This window comes from Sphaerodactylus townsendi, linkage group LG02 (genome assembly GCF_021028975.2).
Source record: "Sphaerodactylus townsendi isolate TG3544 linkage group LG02, MPM_Stown_v2.3, whole genome shotgun sequence".
In the NCBI taxonomy this organism is placed as follows: Eukaryota; Metazoa; Chordata; class Lepidosauria; order Squamata; family Sphaerodactylidae; genus Sphaerodactylus; species Sphaerodactylus townsendi.
In genome coordinates this window covers 98,568,138-98,581,693 of record NC_059426.1, presented here as the reverse complement: position 1 = coordinate 98,581,693, position 13,556 = coordinate 98,568,138, and the positions used below count along the sequence as shown (strand labels likewise).

Here is a 13,556-nt window from a genome sequence, read left to right as displayed (position 1 = left end):
GCACTTTAAGCTTCAGATGAACAGCTATCTCTTATTTAATCTCTGCAATGACTCCACTGGAGTTTAAAGACTGCACCTTCCATCAGATAGTTTCCTTTTATTGCTGTCTTCGGGGTTTTCTCATATTTCTTAGCTAATTTCTCAGGTCTCTGGAGAGGCACCATATGAATTCTCTAAATAAATATTTTCCTCAGGCCTATTACAAAAGCTTAAAAATGAGGTTCAGTTTGTTTTTTAGCTGAAAGCATATGTGTGTAGATAGGTGACTTGTTTGAAATGAAATGCAGAAATTAACTTTCAAGGTGGGTGGCCAAGTGCCACGCACAAAGGCCCGAGGCTTTCATACTCAAAGAAAGGAGGTGTTCTCCCTAACTGAATTTATATGAAGAGGCAAGGCACACACCCGAATGTTGTACTAGGTAAGGAATCTATTTTTTTAAAAAAATCACTTGCCCCATATTGTCTCAGTTCAAACGTGTCTCTCTTTTTCAGCTCATTTGCAGTACTTTCAAATGCAGCAGAAAAGGTGTCATACAGTGTACCTATAGCAGCATTTTTGTACAATGTACTACTGAAACCTACCTGAGGATAGACCACATTCAATGATCTGTAACTACTTCTCTGTTCAGTACTCTATTCTTGGAATTTCTCACCAAAAAACTTGTACCTTTCTAAAGATCCAATGATCCACTGGTTGATCTGGACCTGAGTCTATTGGATCAGTCCCAATACCTCACTTTGCCAAATTGTCATGCCCTGTTAGTCCCTCCCCATTATGACAACTTAAAACAACAACAACCCTGTTTTCAAATGTTGAATTTGCACTATTGAATCCATCCATAAAGACTCATTTCAGACCACAGTTTAATCAAACCAATTATGGTTAGTATGACTGTTCAAATGTGGAACACTACACTTACTGTGGTGGGTTATGGTCCATCAAACCAGAATCTAGTTTATTAGCCACAGTTAAACTATTGGTTCACCTGATCTTTGACCATGAACAACTTGCCCTTTAATACTTCATGACTACTGAGATGCCTGGTCATAGCAAAGGCAATTAAACCATCAGTAGTCAAGGCAAACCCAGATTGGTGTAATCATCTATAAAAATCAAAATATATATATTTAGTGTCGAGTAAGTATCTGTGGAAGGACATTCCACTTAGGCAAATGGAAACATTCTCAACAGGACCTTTAATTGTCTCAACTGATGGGCAGCCTATCATTGGTACAGATGATCCTTCAAATATCCTATTTAGGTTATTTGTATTCAATGTTTCTCACTCAAAGCAGATCACACAGACTGATATGATCAAAAAGCCCTACGATCTTTGGGGTTTTAAGGCTAATAACTAGCATATTGATTTGGGCTGGCTATGAACAGTATCTAGTGTAGCTGTTCCAAAACTGACATAGTATGGTTCCCATAACTCAAACCAGTCAGCAGTTTCACTGCTGCATTTTATACCAGGTTAAGCTTCTGAAGTTTTTTAAAGAGGCTTCCCCCACATGGAACACACAACTGTAATCTAGATAGATTTATCAGTACATGGATAATATGACCAAATCAGACCCCTGACAGTTCAGTTAACATTGATAAGGTTCTACAAGACTTACTAGAGTAATGTCTGTACTGTAACAGCCCAATCCAGAGTGGGGAGAGCTGAAGGGAGTTGTGAAGACTGCAGGGCCCTACACTGACAGATTTGCCTTCCCTGGACACTTGTGCTGGCGGAGGGGCAAATCCACAGGGGCATTCTAGAGGCTTGGCTGGGGATGGAGCCAACATTAATCAGCTTCCATCCCAGCATTGCCTCCTGGGACATTAGCATCTGAGACTTGGGCTTAAGAGCAGAGGCTGGGTGACCTTGGGCTAGTCACAGTTCTTTTGAGCTCTCTCAGCCCCACCTACCTCACAGGGTGTTTGTTGTGAGGGGGGAAGGGAAAGGAGATTGTCAGCTCCTTTGAGTCTCCTTACAGGAGAGAAAGGGGGGGGGGATATAAATCCAACTCTTCTTCTTCTTCAACCACTTTTGGGGATGGTATAAGCCCATTGAGCCAATGGAGGGCTTTTCAGTGGTAGGGAGGGTTTCTTGGTTTTTTGGCTCCCCATACTGCTGAAAAGTCCTCTGGAGGTAGCTGGATGGCTCCACAATGGTGCCATCCCTGGTCACCCAAGGGTCCTGGAGTGGGCTGTATATCTGCTCTTTCCCTAAGCATACTGCATCTACTTTTACTGGAAAGCCTTTTGATTGGTTCACAGGTACTATTGCCAAAATGCATTGCCACCAGTTCCGCTCTGCAACCATGAGCAATCATGCCGATCAACTAGTGGTCCCAGACAAGGATAAACAACCTGTTCTGCATCAGTTCAGTTCAACAGGTACCAGCTGTTCATTCATCCTAACTATCCATTATTGGCTGTGTTTGTAGATATCCCTTGCCAGGCTGGAGTGAGTATATTTTAGAAGAAATTAAATTTTAAAATCAAGCTTCAATTCTGGGTAAAAGAAAACATTTGTTAATGAGAGATGTCCAAAGAGTAAACGTGGGAAGTAATTGAGTACGATGTGTAATACAGAATGATGACCTGGTTATGACCTTTAAAATACTAGCCACAATTTAAAATGACAGTATTTGAGAGTGATATTTAGTGCCAAATTATTGGTAACAGTACTAAATTTACTGGTTAAATGTTTTATAATATGCCTTATTAGTCTTGTTTAAGACTTTGAAATATTGTATCTTTGTCTATTCTTTCTTTCCTTTCCTTTTGTTTTTTAGGTCAAGAAGGGAAACATTTAAAAAAACTCCTGACATTTCTGATACATAAGAAAGGGAAAAAAACCTTTGGCTAAATCATTTTGCATATAAAAAGTCTATACGAGCAATTAATTACATGCAATAGAGTTATGGCAAGGTTTCCTCCTCTGAGAAAAGCTACAGCCCTAAATCCAGGGCATATCATTGTTATTTTTTATCACACACTTAGCAAGCTGCCTGTGAAGCTGAGGTGCACTGAGTCCTGGTTTTTAAGCCTTCATTCTTCCCTGATCTGTCTTCTTTCTGTTCTTGATTTGGGGATCCATCTTCCCCCTCCTCCAAAGCAGAAATCTTCTCTACAATTTTATTTTCCATTTAATATCTAGTCAAGGTTTGACATTACAGGTCTGCGCAACACCTGTTCTTTATAACTGCTTTAGAGATTGCCGTATATCAGTGTGTATTGGGCCTAATTGGCACTCGGGGACATGACCGACTTCCCGTGCCCCCTGCCTGGCTCTCTGTGCCTCCCTGTGCCCCACTTATGGGAGTCAGCAGGGAGGCCAGGGAAGGGCGGGGACCAGAGGCAGGATTCAGAGGGTAGCCTGGACGGTCGCCACCAAACCCTGCAGGGAGATTGGGAGCAGGGCTCGGGAGAGGATGGCTCAGGCAGGTGCCGCGGCAGTAGGCTGGTTCCTGCCCTCCTGGGGGGGGGGGGAGGAGCCAGCCTGCAGCTTTGGCGAACAGCTCAACCAGTGAGCAGTGCCCCTGTAAGGGGTAGCCAGCGGGCACCAGCCAGGTTGCCACACCACAGGAGAGGCCAGGTGTAGGGACCCGGCTGGCATCCCCCCCCCCATGATGAAACGGCATGCACCTGGGGACATGGGATGCCCCATGTCCCCATGGGTGGTACATCCCTGCCATCTATTACCACAAATTATTAAGAGATTATCAGTTTGGGCAAATAAGCAGTTTGGTGGAGTTCAAAAGAGAATGGTTTGCTTCTCAAGGACTGAGAGCAAGTTTTACCTATGTATGTGTTGACGAGCTTTGATGGGCAGCCCAATCCATAGTGTGGGGGCCAGACATATCTGGAGTCAGCACAATCCTGCTCTGGCATGCGTGCCCACCAATGGTGCAAGAGGCAAACGAGCCAGTGGAGGGTTATTTTTTTTAAAAGTGGTATCATGTGAACATATGAATAAAGGTCAGTTACCCCACCCTGAGGACTGATTGCTTATTGTATGTTTGTACAGTGGAATTTAGGTTGGGATCTTACTTTAATCTGTACTCAACATTATTTTTTTAGAAACATGTATAACTTTATTGTAAAAAAGATAGCTGCAACTGGAGCTCTATTACGGTGGCTGTAACATTTTGCTCTGATGAGCCCACATTTTTCTGCCTTTGTAGGTTTGGGTAAACATCAGGTCATTTAGACCTGATGTTTACCCAGACCTTTCACGGCTTGGGTATGGAGGCGATGAAAAAGGCCTACCTAGGATGGCAGTCACAACTCTATAGATGTCTTGAGACACATGTATAACCTGAGAACAATAGGAATCTTCCTTTCCATACCTGTACTAGATTTGTTTTGGCTGACTTCTAAAATGTTAGAACAGGCTGCTTCCACATGGGGAAGAGTCTCCATTTGCCATCAATGGTTACTGCAAATGAGCTTGATACTCCAATATAGATTTTTTGGACCTGGATAATGCTTTCAGGAATTTTGGTTGATATAAAAACTTGCCTGAGGTCAAGAAGGCTCCCACAGTCCTGTCAGTCTGCAAACTATGTAAAATAGAATTGTTCAAAGAATTGTTCAGAGGGGCATTTTTGTAAAGGTGATAAGGCCATATTAAAATGAAATAGAATCATAAGAGTTGGAAGAGACCACAAGGGCCATCCAGTCCAACACACTGCCATGCAGGAATACACAATCAAAGCACCCTTGACAGATAGCTATCCAGCCTCAGTTTAAATACCTCCAAAGGAGACGCCACCACACTTTGAGGCAGTGTATTCTACTGTCAAACAGCCCTTATTAGGGCGTTCTGCCTAATGTTTAGGTGGAATATTTTTTTCCCACAACTTGAATCCATTACTACATACTAGGCTGTGGAGCTGCAGAAAACAAGCTTGCACCATTTTCAACATGGCATCCCTTCAAATATTTAAACATGGTTATCATATCGCCCATTAACCTTCTCTTCTCCACTGAACATACCTAACTCCCATAGTCACTCCTCATTGGGCATGGAATCCAGACCTTTTACCATTTTAGTTCCCCCCTCCTCTAGACCCATTCCACCTTGTCAATATCCTTCTTGAATTGTGCCAAGAACTGGACACAGTATTTCAGGTAAGGTATGACCAATGCAGAATAGAGTGGTACTGTAACATCCCTCGATCTAGACAGTATACTCCTGTTGATGCAGTCCAGAATTGCTTTGGCTTTCTTGGCTACTGCCAAGTTCAGGAAGATGCTTTTATAAAGGGAATGAGCTTGTGAGTTAATAATATTGTGTATAGTATAATTTGTTTGCTGAATACTTCCTCATGCTGTCACTGCATTGTTTTCTACAAATAACAATTGTTTAACATATGCCTAATACTGTATTCATTTGTTTCAGATTTCTGAAATCCTGAGCCTATTACATTGCTTATTAGATATCATCCTATTGATAGTATCAACTTATACTGTGCAATCTACCTTGAGACTCAGTGAGAAAGGTGGACTTCAAATACATAAAATAACCTAATCATGAGAAAGCTTTTTTCCTGTTGTCAGGAACTCCTCAGTTGTGATAAACCTGGTCTCATGGAGACAGCCAAGAAGTTATGGAAGTTTCAGATGACATTGTGTTTAACACTACATAAAAACTGAGGCTATATGAATCATCCCCTTTGTTCTTCCAGACTAATTGCCTCTTGCTAACTCTTCCCCTCTTAAATCTAAGAGAACAGCACTATGCTGCCTGACTATCCAAAAGATCTTTCCACTTTTTTTAAAAAAAAAAACTTTTTAAAAACTAAAGCTACACAAATTAAAATTTCTTTCAGCAGCTGTAATCCTAAAATTAAACTTCAAAACCATAATATTTTTCCATGCTTGATATCCATTTGGAAGCCATCCAAACAATACTTGTTTTCTTCTCTGCTCAGCAAAAGCATTATGTGATTGAACTGAAGCCAACATGCACACATGACCAATCTTGTCTCTAACCTTATGTATTGTATCTTTATGTTATGGATAGGTTTGTGTAACAGCTCTCATTTTGAAACCGCCATTTTCAAAGATTTATACAAGCTGTTATAACTGCCTCTTTCCAGGAATAATACATTTTACAAATGTTAGAACAAGTGGAAACCTGCAAAGACTTGCAGAGAGTGGATCTGCTCCACTATTTCCTCTTTCCTTTCTGTGGAAGCCACCATAAGCCTCTCCACTGTTCCTGATTCCTCGTTTTCAGCCATTCCTCAGCCTACCTTCATCTGTCTCTGTCTTCAGCCCCTCCCTCCTGCAGCCTCTGCTTAGTGGTGCCAGCTGCTGAGCCAGGACAACTTGCATTGTGGGACACCCTCAGAGTATTGTGGGAGAGTATATCATCCTCCCCCATGCCCCCCTCCCACACTATTTCCTCTTAATCACCTTGATTAAAAAGACATATTCAATTCCGAGAGATCTGCTAAGGGGGAAAGAGGAGGGTAGCCTCCATGATTGTATTTAATCAAACAATCTGTAATTTAATCAAACAATCTAAAGTAGCCCTCTGATTCAATTTTTTAAAGGACCATGGTAGAACTCTGTACATAGTGAACTTAACAGCTCAAGAAGTAAGGATAGCTTTTACTTGCTTAAGATTTCATGCTATGCCATCAGCAATGTGGTTATTTTCTACATATCCCTGTCCCTCAACATGTTTATATTTGTGGAGTTGGCATGACTGAAGATCTACTGTCTTATTATGCGCTTGTCTGCTCCCTTTACAGTAAGCCAAGGAATAAATGTATTAATGTTATTACCTAATAGGCCACATATGTCCCATCATGAGAAATAACTTTTTAAAATATTTTTTGTACTGATCACTATGTTTCTGAAAGAGTTGCACTATTCGCACTGGCAGTGAGAAAGATCAGATTGCAAATAATGCAGTAACTAGCAGCAAAGTCCACTGCGGGGGAGATGCAATGGGTCCTAGCAAAGAGTGGAAGAGGAAGCATCTCCCGCTGCAATGGGCTTAACTGGAGGTGTACCCCCCCCCCACTCCTGGCATGACATTTGCCATCTACTTGGTTCTGGGTCTGTGGCTCGGAGGTGGGAGAGGTGTGGCTTGAAGCAGGAGGGAAGGTGATGATAGAGGAGTGGCAAGGAGATACAGAGGAGATGCAGAGGAGTGGCTTGGGGGGAGAGTGGCAAGGCGAGACTTGGGGTGATGGAAGAGCTGGAAAGTGAAGTTGCTGTTGGTGGGGTGGGGGAGTGGGGAGGGCTTGTTCAGCTGGTGGGTCACTGGATCTGCAGGCAGGGGTTGTTGCTAGGGGTAAGGGGAAGACGAAGAGTGCTTGTCAGCCCACGATTCACTTGATCTGTGGGCAGAGGGGGTTGGGGGGGTAGGGGAGGCAGGGAGGGCTTTTTGCTCATGGATCACTGGATGAACTGGCAGGGGTGGTTGCTGGGGGGAGGCAGGGCAGGCTTTGGTCTGCCTGTGGATCACTGGATCCGCGGGCAGGGGTGAGGGAGGCAGGGAGGGAGGGCTTGTGCAACCCCACTCTGGGGCAGGGATGGAATGTCCCTCACCAATGGGGGAACCCTCCCTTATTGGTGATGGTTCATCATTGGACATTCCATCCCCTTAGCATTTTATTATTAGTAAGATAGTTTAATTTTATCTAATCTTGGAATTATGGTCTCCCTTCTTTATGTCTAGGTAATTATTGCTGTACAGTGGAACCTTGGTTTTCATTGCCTTCAGTTTTCATCGGTTTCAGTTTTCATCGATTTTTTCAGTGAAAAATTTGTCTAGGTTTTCATCAATTTGCTTCGGTTTTCATCAATTTGCAGTAAGGTGCAGGGGTTTGTGGAGAAAATCACTTGGACAAAGCTGTTGCAGGCTGTGTCTACAACTTGTTTAATGACAATGTCTTGCCCCATTTCAGTCAAATCTTAAAGAGGTGTCAGAAACATACCTCTTTGGATAGCTTTCTGGTGCGACATTGGTCCACTGGCTCTGAAGCTGGTCCTAGTGTTATTGTTTGTTACTGTTTTCAGCATTAAACACTATGTTTATTCACCCAAAAATGTGTTTTGGGTATGTTTTTTTGAGTGCCTAGAGTGGATTAATTGGATTTACTATGGAATTCCTATGGAAAAGTTTGCCTCGGTTTTCATTGGTTTCGGTTTTCATCAATTCTTTTCGAACAGATTACCAACAAAAACTGAGGTTCCATTGTATAGCTTTTAACATGTGTACTGATTGTGAAGGCCAATGGCCAATGCAATAAAATTGTGTTGTCATTATTTCCTCTTTCCCTTTTCCTGACAAACTCCAATATCCTCTCCCTTTTCTCTGCCTCATTCTCTCTTTCTCAGCCATTCACCTATCTTTTTATCTGCCTCCAATTTCTATCTATATTTATTATGTACTTCATTTATACTCCACCCTTCTCCCACAGCTGGAACAAAGCAGCTTATATCATTCTCCTCTATTCCTTTTTGTCCTCACATCAGCCCTGTGAGGTAGATCAGAAATTATGTGACTGGCCCACGTTCACCTAGTAAACATCCATGGCAGACTGGTGATTAGAATCAGACCCGATTTTAAAGCTCTAACTGCTGCTACGTATTGGCTTTCACAGAGTGACTGCTGTTGAACAATAGCAAGCAGACAGGTGTAGTTGCTGCCAGGTGGGCCTGGCCCTGATGAGTCCTCCCACATAGAACAAAACAATCCTGCTCCTTCCTGTCATTTAATCACAGAAACCAAGCCTAGGCGGATTCTGCATGGGCCAAAAACAGCAGTGTGAAAACAGAGTAAACCCTTTTAGACCATTTTCAACCATTTTACACCGTTTTCGCACTGCTGTTTTTGGCCCATGCAGAATCCACCCATGAATGTTGTGATTGCCTAACAAAGGCCATTGAAGGAATGTGTTTCTTTCATCTACAGGTGCTCCATTTATTATTTAGGGTTCTTAAACCCCCCAATTTTACTTTATAATTTCCTTTTTTTCCTGCCAACAGAGCTTTTTCAGGTTTGTAGAAAGATGTGTCTTGCGTGTTCACAATTCCAATCACCTGATTTGAGTATCCTCGGATTTGGAAGTGTAAAGGTTAAAAGTGGAGGGCTCTAATCTGGAGAACTCCCCACTCATCCACATGAGCAGTGGACTCTGATCTGATGAACCAAGTTTGTGTACCCACTCTTACACGTGAAGCCTGCAAAGTGTCCTTGGGATAGTTCCAGTTCTCTTAGAACTCTCTCAGCCTCACTTACCTCACAAAGAATCTGTTGCAGGGAGAGGAAGGGAAAGCATTTGTAAGCCACTTTGAGAAAAAGCTGGGTATAAAAAGCAACTTCTCCTCTTCTTGGCTATTATGCACGTGGGAACCCACAAGGATTTGTGGGAATGGTACCTCATTTCCTGCTCCCCCACAATTTCCTTTTGCTTTTCTTATGTTGGTCTATGACAGTAATAAAGACTGATTTCCCCCTGAAAGTCCTCATAGCCTCTCCCATTTTCCTGTCTCCCTTTCCTCCTACCTAAAAGCCAACACATCTTTATCTGCCCCTAGGTCTTCAGCTTCCCATGTCTGCAGTAGACTCTTTCAGAAAAACTATGGTGCAGAAGTATGGTACCAAATGCTGGACGTCTACATGCATGGTAGGAAAATGCTCAGACATGTGGGGGTATATCACTTTCCCCTGCATTCCCTCCCCATATTCTGCTTTTCCTCCTCCTGGCTACTGCCATATCCTCTCCCCTTCTCCGGCCTCATTCTTGTTAGCCATTTGCCAATATACCATTTATCTGACTCCAATCCTCAGCTATAATTATTTACTATTATTATTTATACCCCTCTTTCTCCACAGTAGACGTCAAGGCAGCATTCTCCTCTCCTCTTTATCTTCACAACAACCCTATGAGGTAGGTTAGGTTGAAAGTATGTGTCTGACCCAAAATCACACAGCAGATTGATTTAAACCCAAATCTCCCAGACCCTATTCTGAAGCTCTGATACACTACACTGGCTTTCATGGAGTGCCTGCTGTTCAACAGTAGCAAGCAGTCAGACCTAGGTACATCATGCAGTCAGGTGGCATTAAGTCACCGAGTGGTTGCCGCCAGTCCTGGAGCCAATGAATCTACCCTCAAAGGCCAAAACAGCCCTGCAAAGGACCCTTCCCCTTGACTTTTACTCAGATAAATCAATCCTAGATTCCTGTGGTTGATTCACAACTACCACTGAGGGCTTGTTTTTTTTTTAAAGGTATGGGCATTCCTTGTATGATTTTGGTTATGCTGATGTAAACCCCAATGTATTTTTTTTTAGATTTCAGATATTTCTGACAGATTGGTGTGTTTTTCTGGTTTGTAGAAAGATCTCGTCTGGTCACAACTCCAATCACTGAATTTAAGTATCCTCACAGTTGGCCAACTTGGTTATTAGAACTATTAGAATAATAAGTGGGAAGCATCTCCTTTCCCTCTCTCCCACCGTTTCCTTTCCTGAAATCCCCCTTAGACACCCCCCTTCATTCTCTTCTTTGCCCATAATTGTACACAGGAATCTCTGGTGAGATACCTTGTCAAGTGTTTTGGAAATCTCCCTCTTTCTTGCAGCCTTTTGAACCCTCTGGAAAAAAAATGATGCTCAGTCACAGGAATCCCATGAACCAAATACATCAGGGCATGGGAAATTGTTCTGAAGGGGCAGAACTTCCTGCAGAAGTAGAAAGCCTTTGTGCTCTTCATAGGGTCCAGCCAAGGAGTTTCTCCTGATTTCTACATATAAGCAACATACTTTAAGGAACGCTGATCTCTATTAAAAAAAAATCCCATACCTATTTCCTCATCAATGCTACCACTCACAGTAATGCTTTGCTATGCCTTCTGTTTATTTCATGCAAGTTATGGTATGGAAAGCAGAGGTGTTAATGTAATTAACAGCCTTAAGTCCACTTGCGCTTGTCTTCATTGTCCCCCAAACAGCCGAACTTGGGTTGAGACTGAAACTCTGCAAATACAAAGACCAGATAGTGAGCTAGGAGAACCAGCACAATTATCCCTGTTTTATACAATAAAAATAAGATTTTCAAAATGGATTAAAGTAATTTCTGAAAGGTGACCAAATGCTACTTAGAATCCTCTCTATTAACTCATGAAAACTGGTACTCTGTACTCATGAGACTTCATGGCTACGTTTGAAATAGTTATTTACTATAATGTACTGCACTCATTATCTTCTTTGAAACAATCTACTGGTGTACACATCCACATATCTCAGCAGAGTATTCAGATACTTGTGAAAAAAATTGATAGTTCAGGATAAATTAAGTGTCAAGGAAGCCAAGCAAAAGAAGCAGAAAAAAATGAACATGCAGAGGAAATACATATACCTATCTTATCTACTGCACATTATTTTAAAAATCACTTTGTTAGATTTATCTGGAACACAATCTAGTAAAAAAAACACACCAGTATATGCTAGATGTATCTACCACCATATGCCTAACATTAAAAAACTAGAAATATGGTTGGGAGCTAAAGACATTTTTGAGTACCTGACATCTTTAAGTTACCTGGCAAAAAGACCCCTACTAAAGGCAGCACGTAAATAAGATCAGGCTAAACCACTGGCGTAATGCCCATTGGGCAAGGTGGGCAGCTGCCCAGGGCATCACCTTGTGGGGGGCATCAAAATGCTGGGTTCGTTTTTGGGTATTTTTAGTGGTTTTCCATTTTTGGCCCTCTTGAGGTGGGTTAGGCTAGCGGCACCAAAATTTCAGCGTATCACCTGGAGACTGTCCTCATGCCACCCCTCAAGTTTGGTGAGGTTTGGTTCAGGGAGTCCAAAGTTATGGACTCCCAAAGGGGGTGCCCCTATCCCCCATTGTTTCCAATGGGAGCTAATAAGAGATGAGGGCTACAGTTTTGAGGGTCCATAACTTTGGCCCCCCTGAACCAAACTGCACCAAACTTGGGGGGTATCATTAGGGAAGTCTCCTGATGAGACCCTGAAAGTTTTGAGACTGTGCATTCAGAAATGCGCCCCCCCCCCCGCCTGCAAGCCCCATTGACAGCAATGCAGAAAACTCAATGCAGAACAAAGGTTCTTGGGCAAATTTCAGGATGTTATTGCAGGGAGCGCATTCTTGGACATATCAGCACCAAAATTTCAGGGTATCATCTGGAGACTGTCATGATGGCACCCGCAAAGTTATGGACCCTCAAAAGGGTATCCCCCTTCTCCTTAGCAAAGAATGTGGGATGGGGTACCCCCTTTGAGGGTCCATAACTTTGGACCCCCTAAACCAAACTGCACCAAACATGGGGGGTCCCATCAGGACGGTTTCCAGATGTTACCCTGAAATTTTGGTGCCAATACATCCAAAAATGCGCCCCCTTCAGGAACATCCCAGAAATTTGCCCAAGAATCTTTGTTCTGCATTGAGTTTCTGTATTGCTGTCAATGGGGGTTGCAGGCTGAGGGGGGCACATTTCTGAATGCACAGCCTCAAAACTTTCAAGGTCTTATCAGGAGACTGCCCAAACCCCCCAGGTTTGGTGCAGTTTGGTTCAGGGGGGGCAAAGTTATGCACCCTCAAAACTGTAGCCCTCATCTCCTATTAGCTCCCATTGGAAACAATATGGGATGGGGCACCCCCTTTGGGAGACCATAACTTTGGACTCCTTGAGCCAAACCTCACCAAACCTGGGGAGTAGCATAAGGACAGTCTCCTGATGATATGCTGAAATGTTGGTGCTGATATATCCAAAAATGCACCCCCTGCAGGCACCAATGTCCTGGTGCAAAAAAAATTTGGTCGTGGTGGAGAGGCCACCCATGGGGGGGGGGCATCCAACTCAGGTTTTGCCCAGGGCTACAGCTTGCCCAGGGCTGCCTCGTTACACCCCTGGGCTAAACACTCAGCATAAATAATTGTATCACTGCATTGAGCTTCTCTCCTTTTACACAAATGCCACAAAAGGCATTTTTCTGCTTACGACTGTAAAATGTTCAACTGAGCTGAGTGTTCAGATATTTGTTGAGTCATTTCTACTTTATCAGTCTGATAACGTACAGAAAACACAGGGAAATGGCAAGCATGCAGTAGACACACAAAGTGGAGTAAACAAATATGGACCAGATGGATCGCTATGAAATCTTAAACAGGATATACTTTATTTTAATGTCATGTGACGTACCTTGAGACCTAGGCCGTTTCCGCACGGCCAAATAACAGCGTCCTAGGGACAGAAAAAACACCGTTGCTAGGATGCTGTTCGTACAGGAGGCGCAGCAGCGCTATCCTGGCCACGCCGGAGCGGTGCAAAGGCGCCACTGTACGAACAGCACTGGTATGAGGGCGCCGCTTTCGGCCCCTCCTGTGTGCGCAAGGCAATTACCTTGCCATCTCGTTCAGCTCCAGGCAGCTACAAAGACATGCCCACGCTGTCCTCTGACCCACAGGGTCGGAGGACAGTGTGGGCGTGTCTGTGCAGCTGCCCGGAGCTGAACGAGACGGCAAGGTAAGTCCCTTGCACACACCCTGGGTGGCTCCGCCCCT

General features: G+C 43.4%; 1 protein-coding gene across 1 annotated transcript in view; it reads right to left on the bottom strand.

Annotated features, from left to right (window-relative positions):
* Positions 1–10,860: 10,860 nt before the first annotated feature.
* CCDC34 (coiled-coil domain containing 34) overlaps positions 10,861–13,556 on the bottom strand; it is a 38,257-nt gene continuing 35,561 nt past the window's right edge. Inside the window, exon 8 of the mRNA XM_048486566.1 lies at positions 10,861–11,002. Within this exon, the coding sequence (XP_048342523.1) occupies positions 10,960–11,002 (43 nt within the window). The 3' untranslated portion in view covers positions 10,861–10,959. The remainder of the gene's footprint in view (positions 11,003–13,556) is intronic.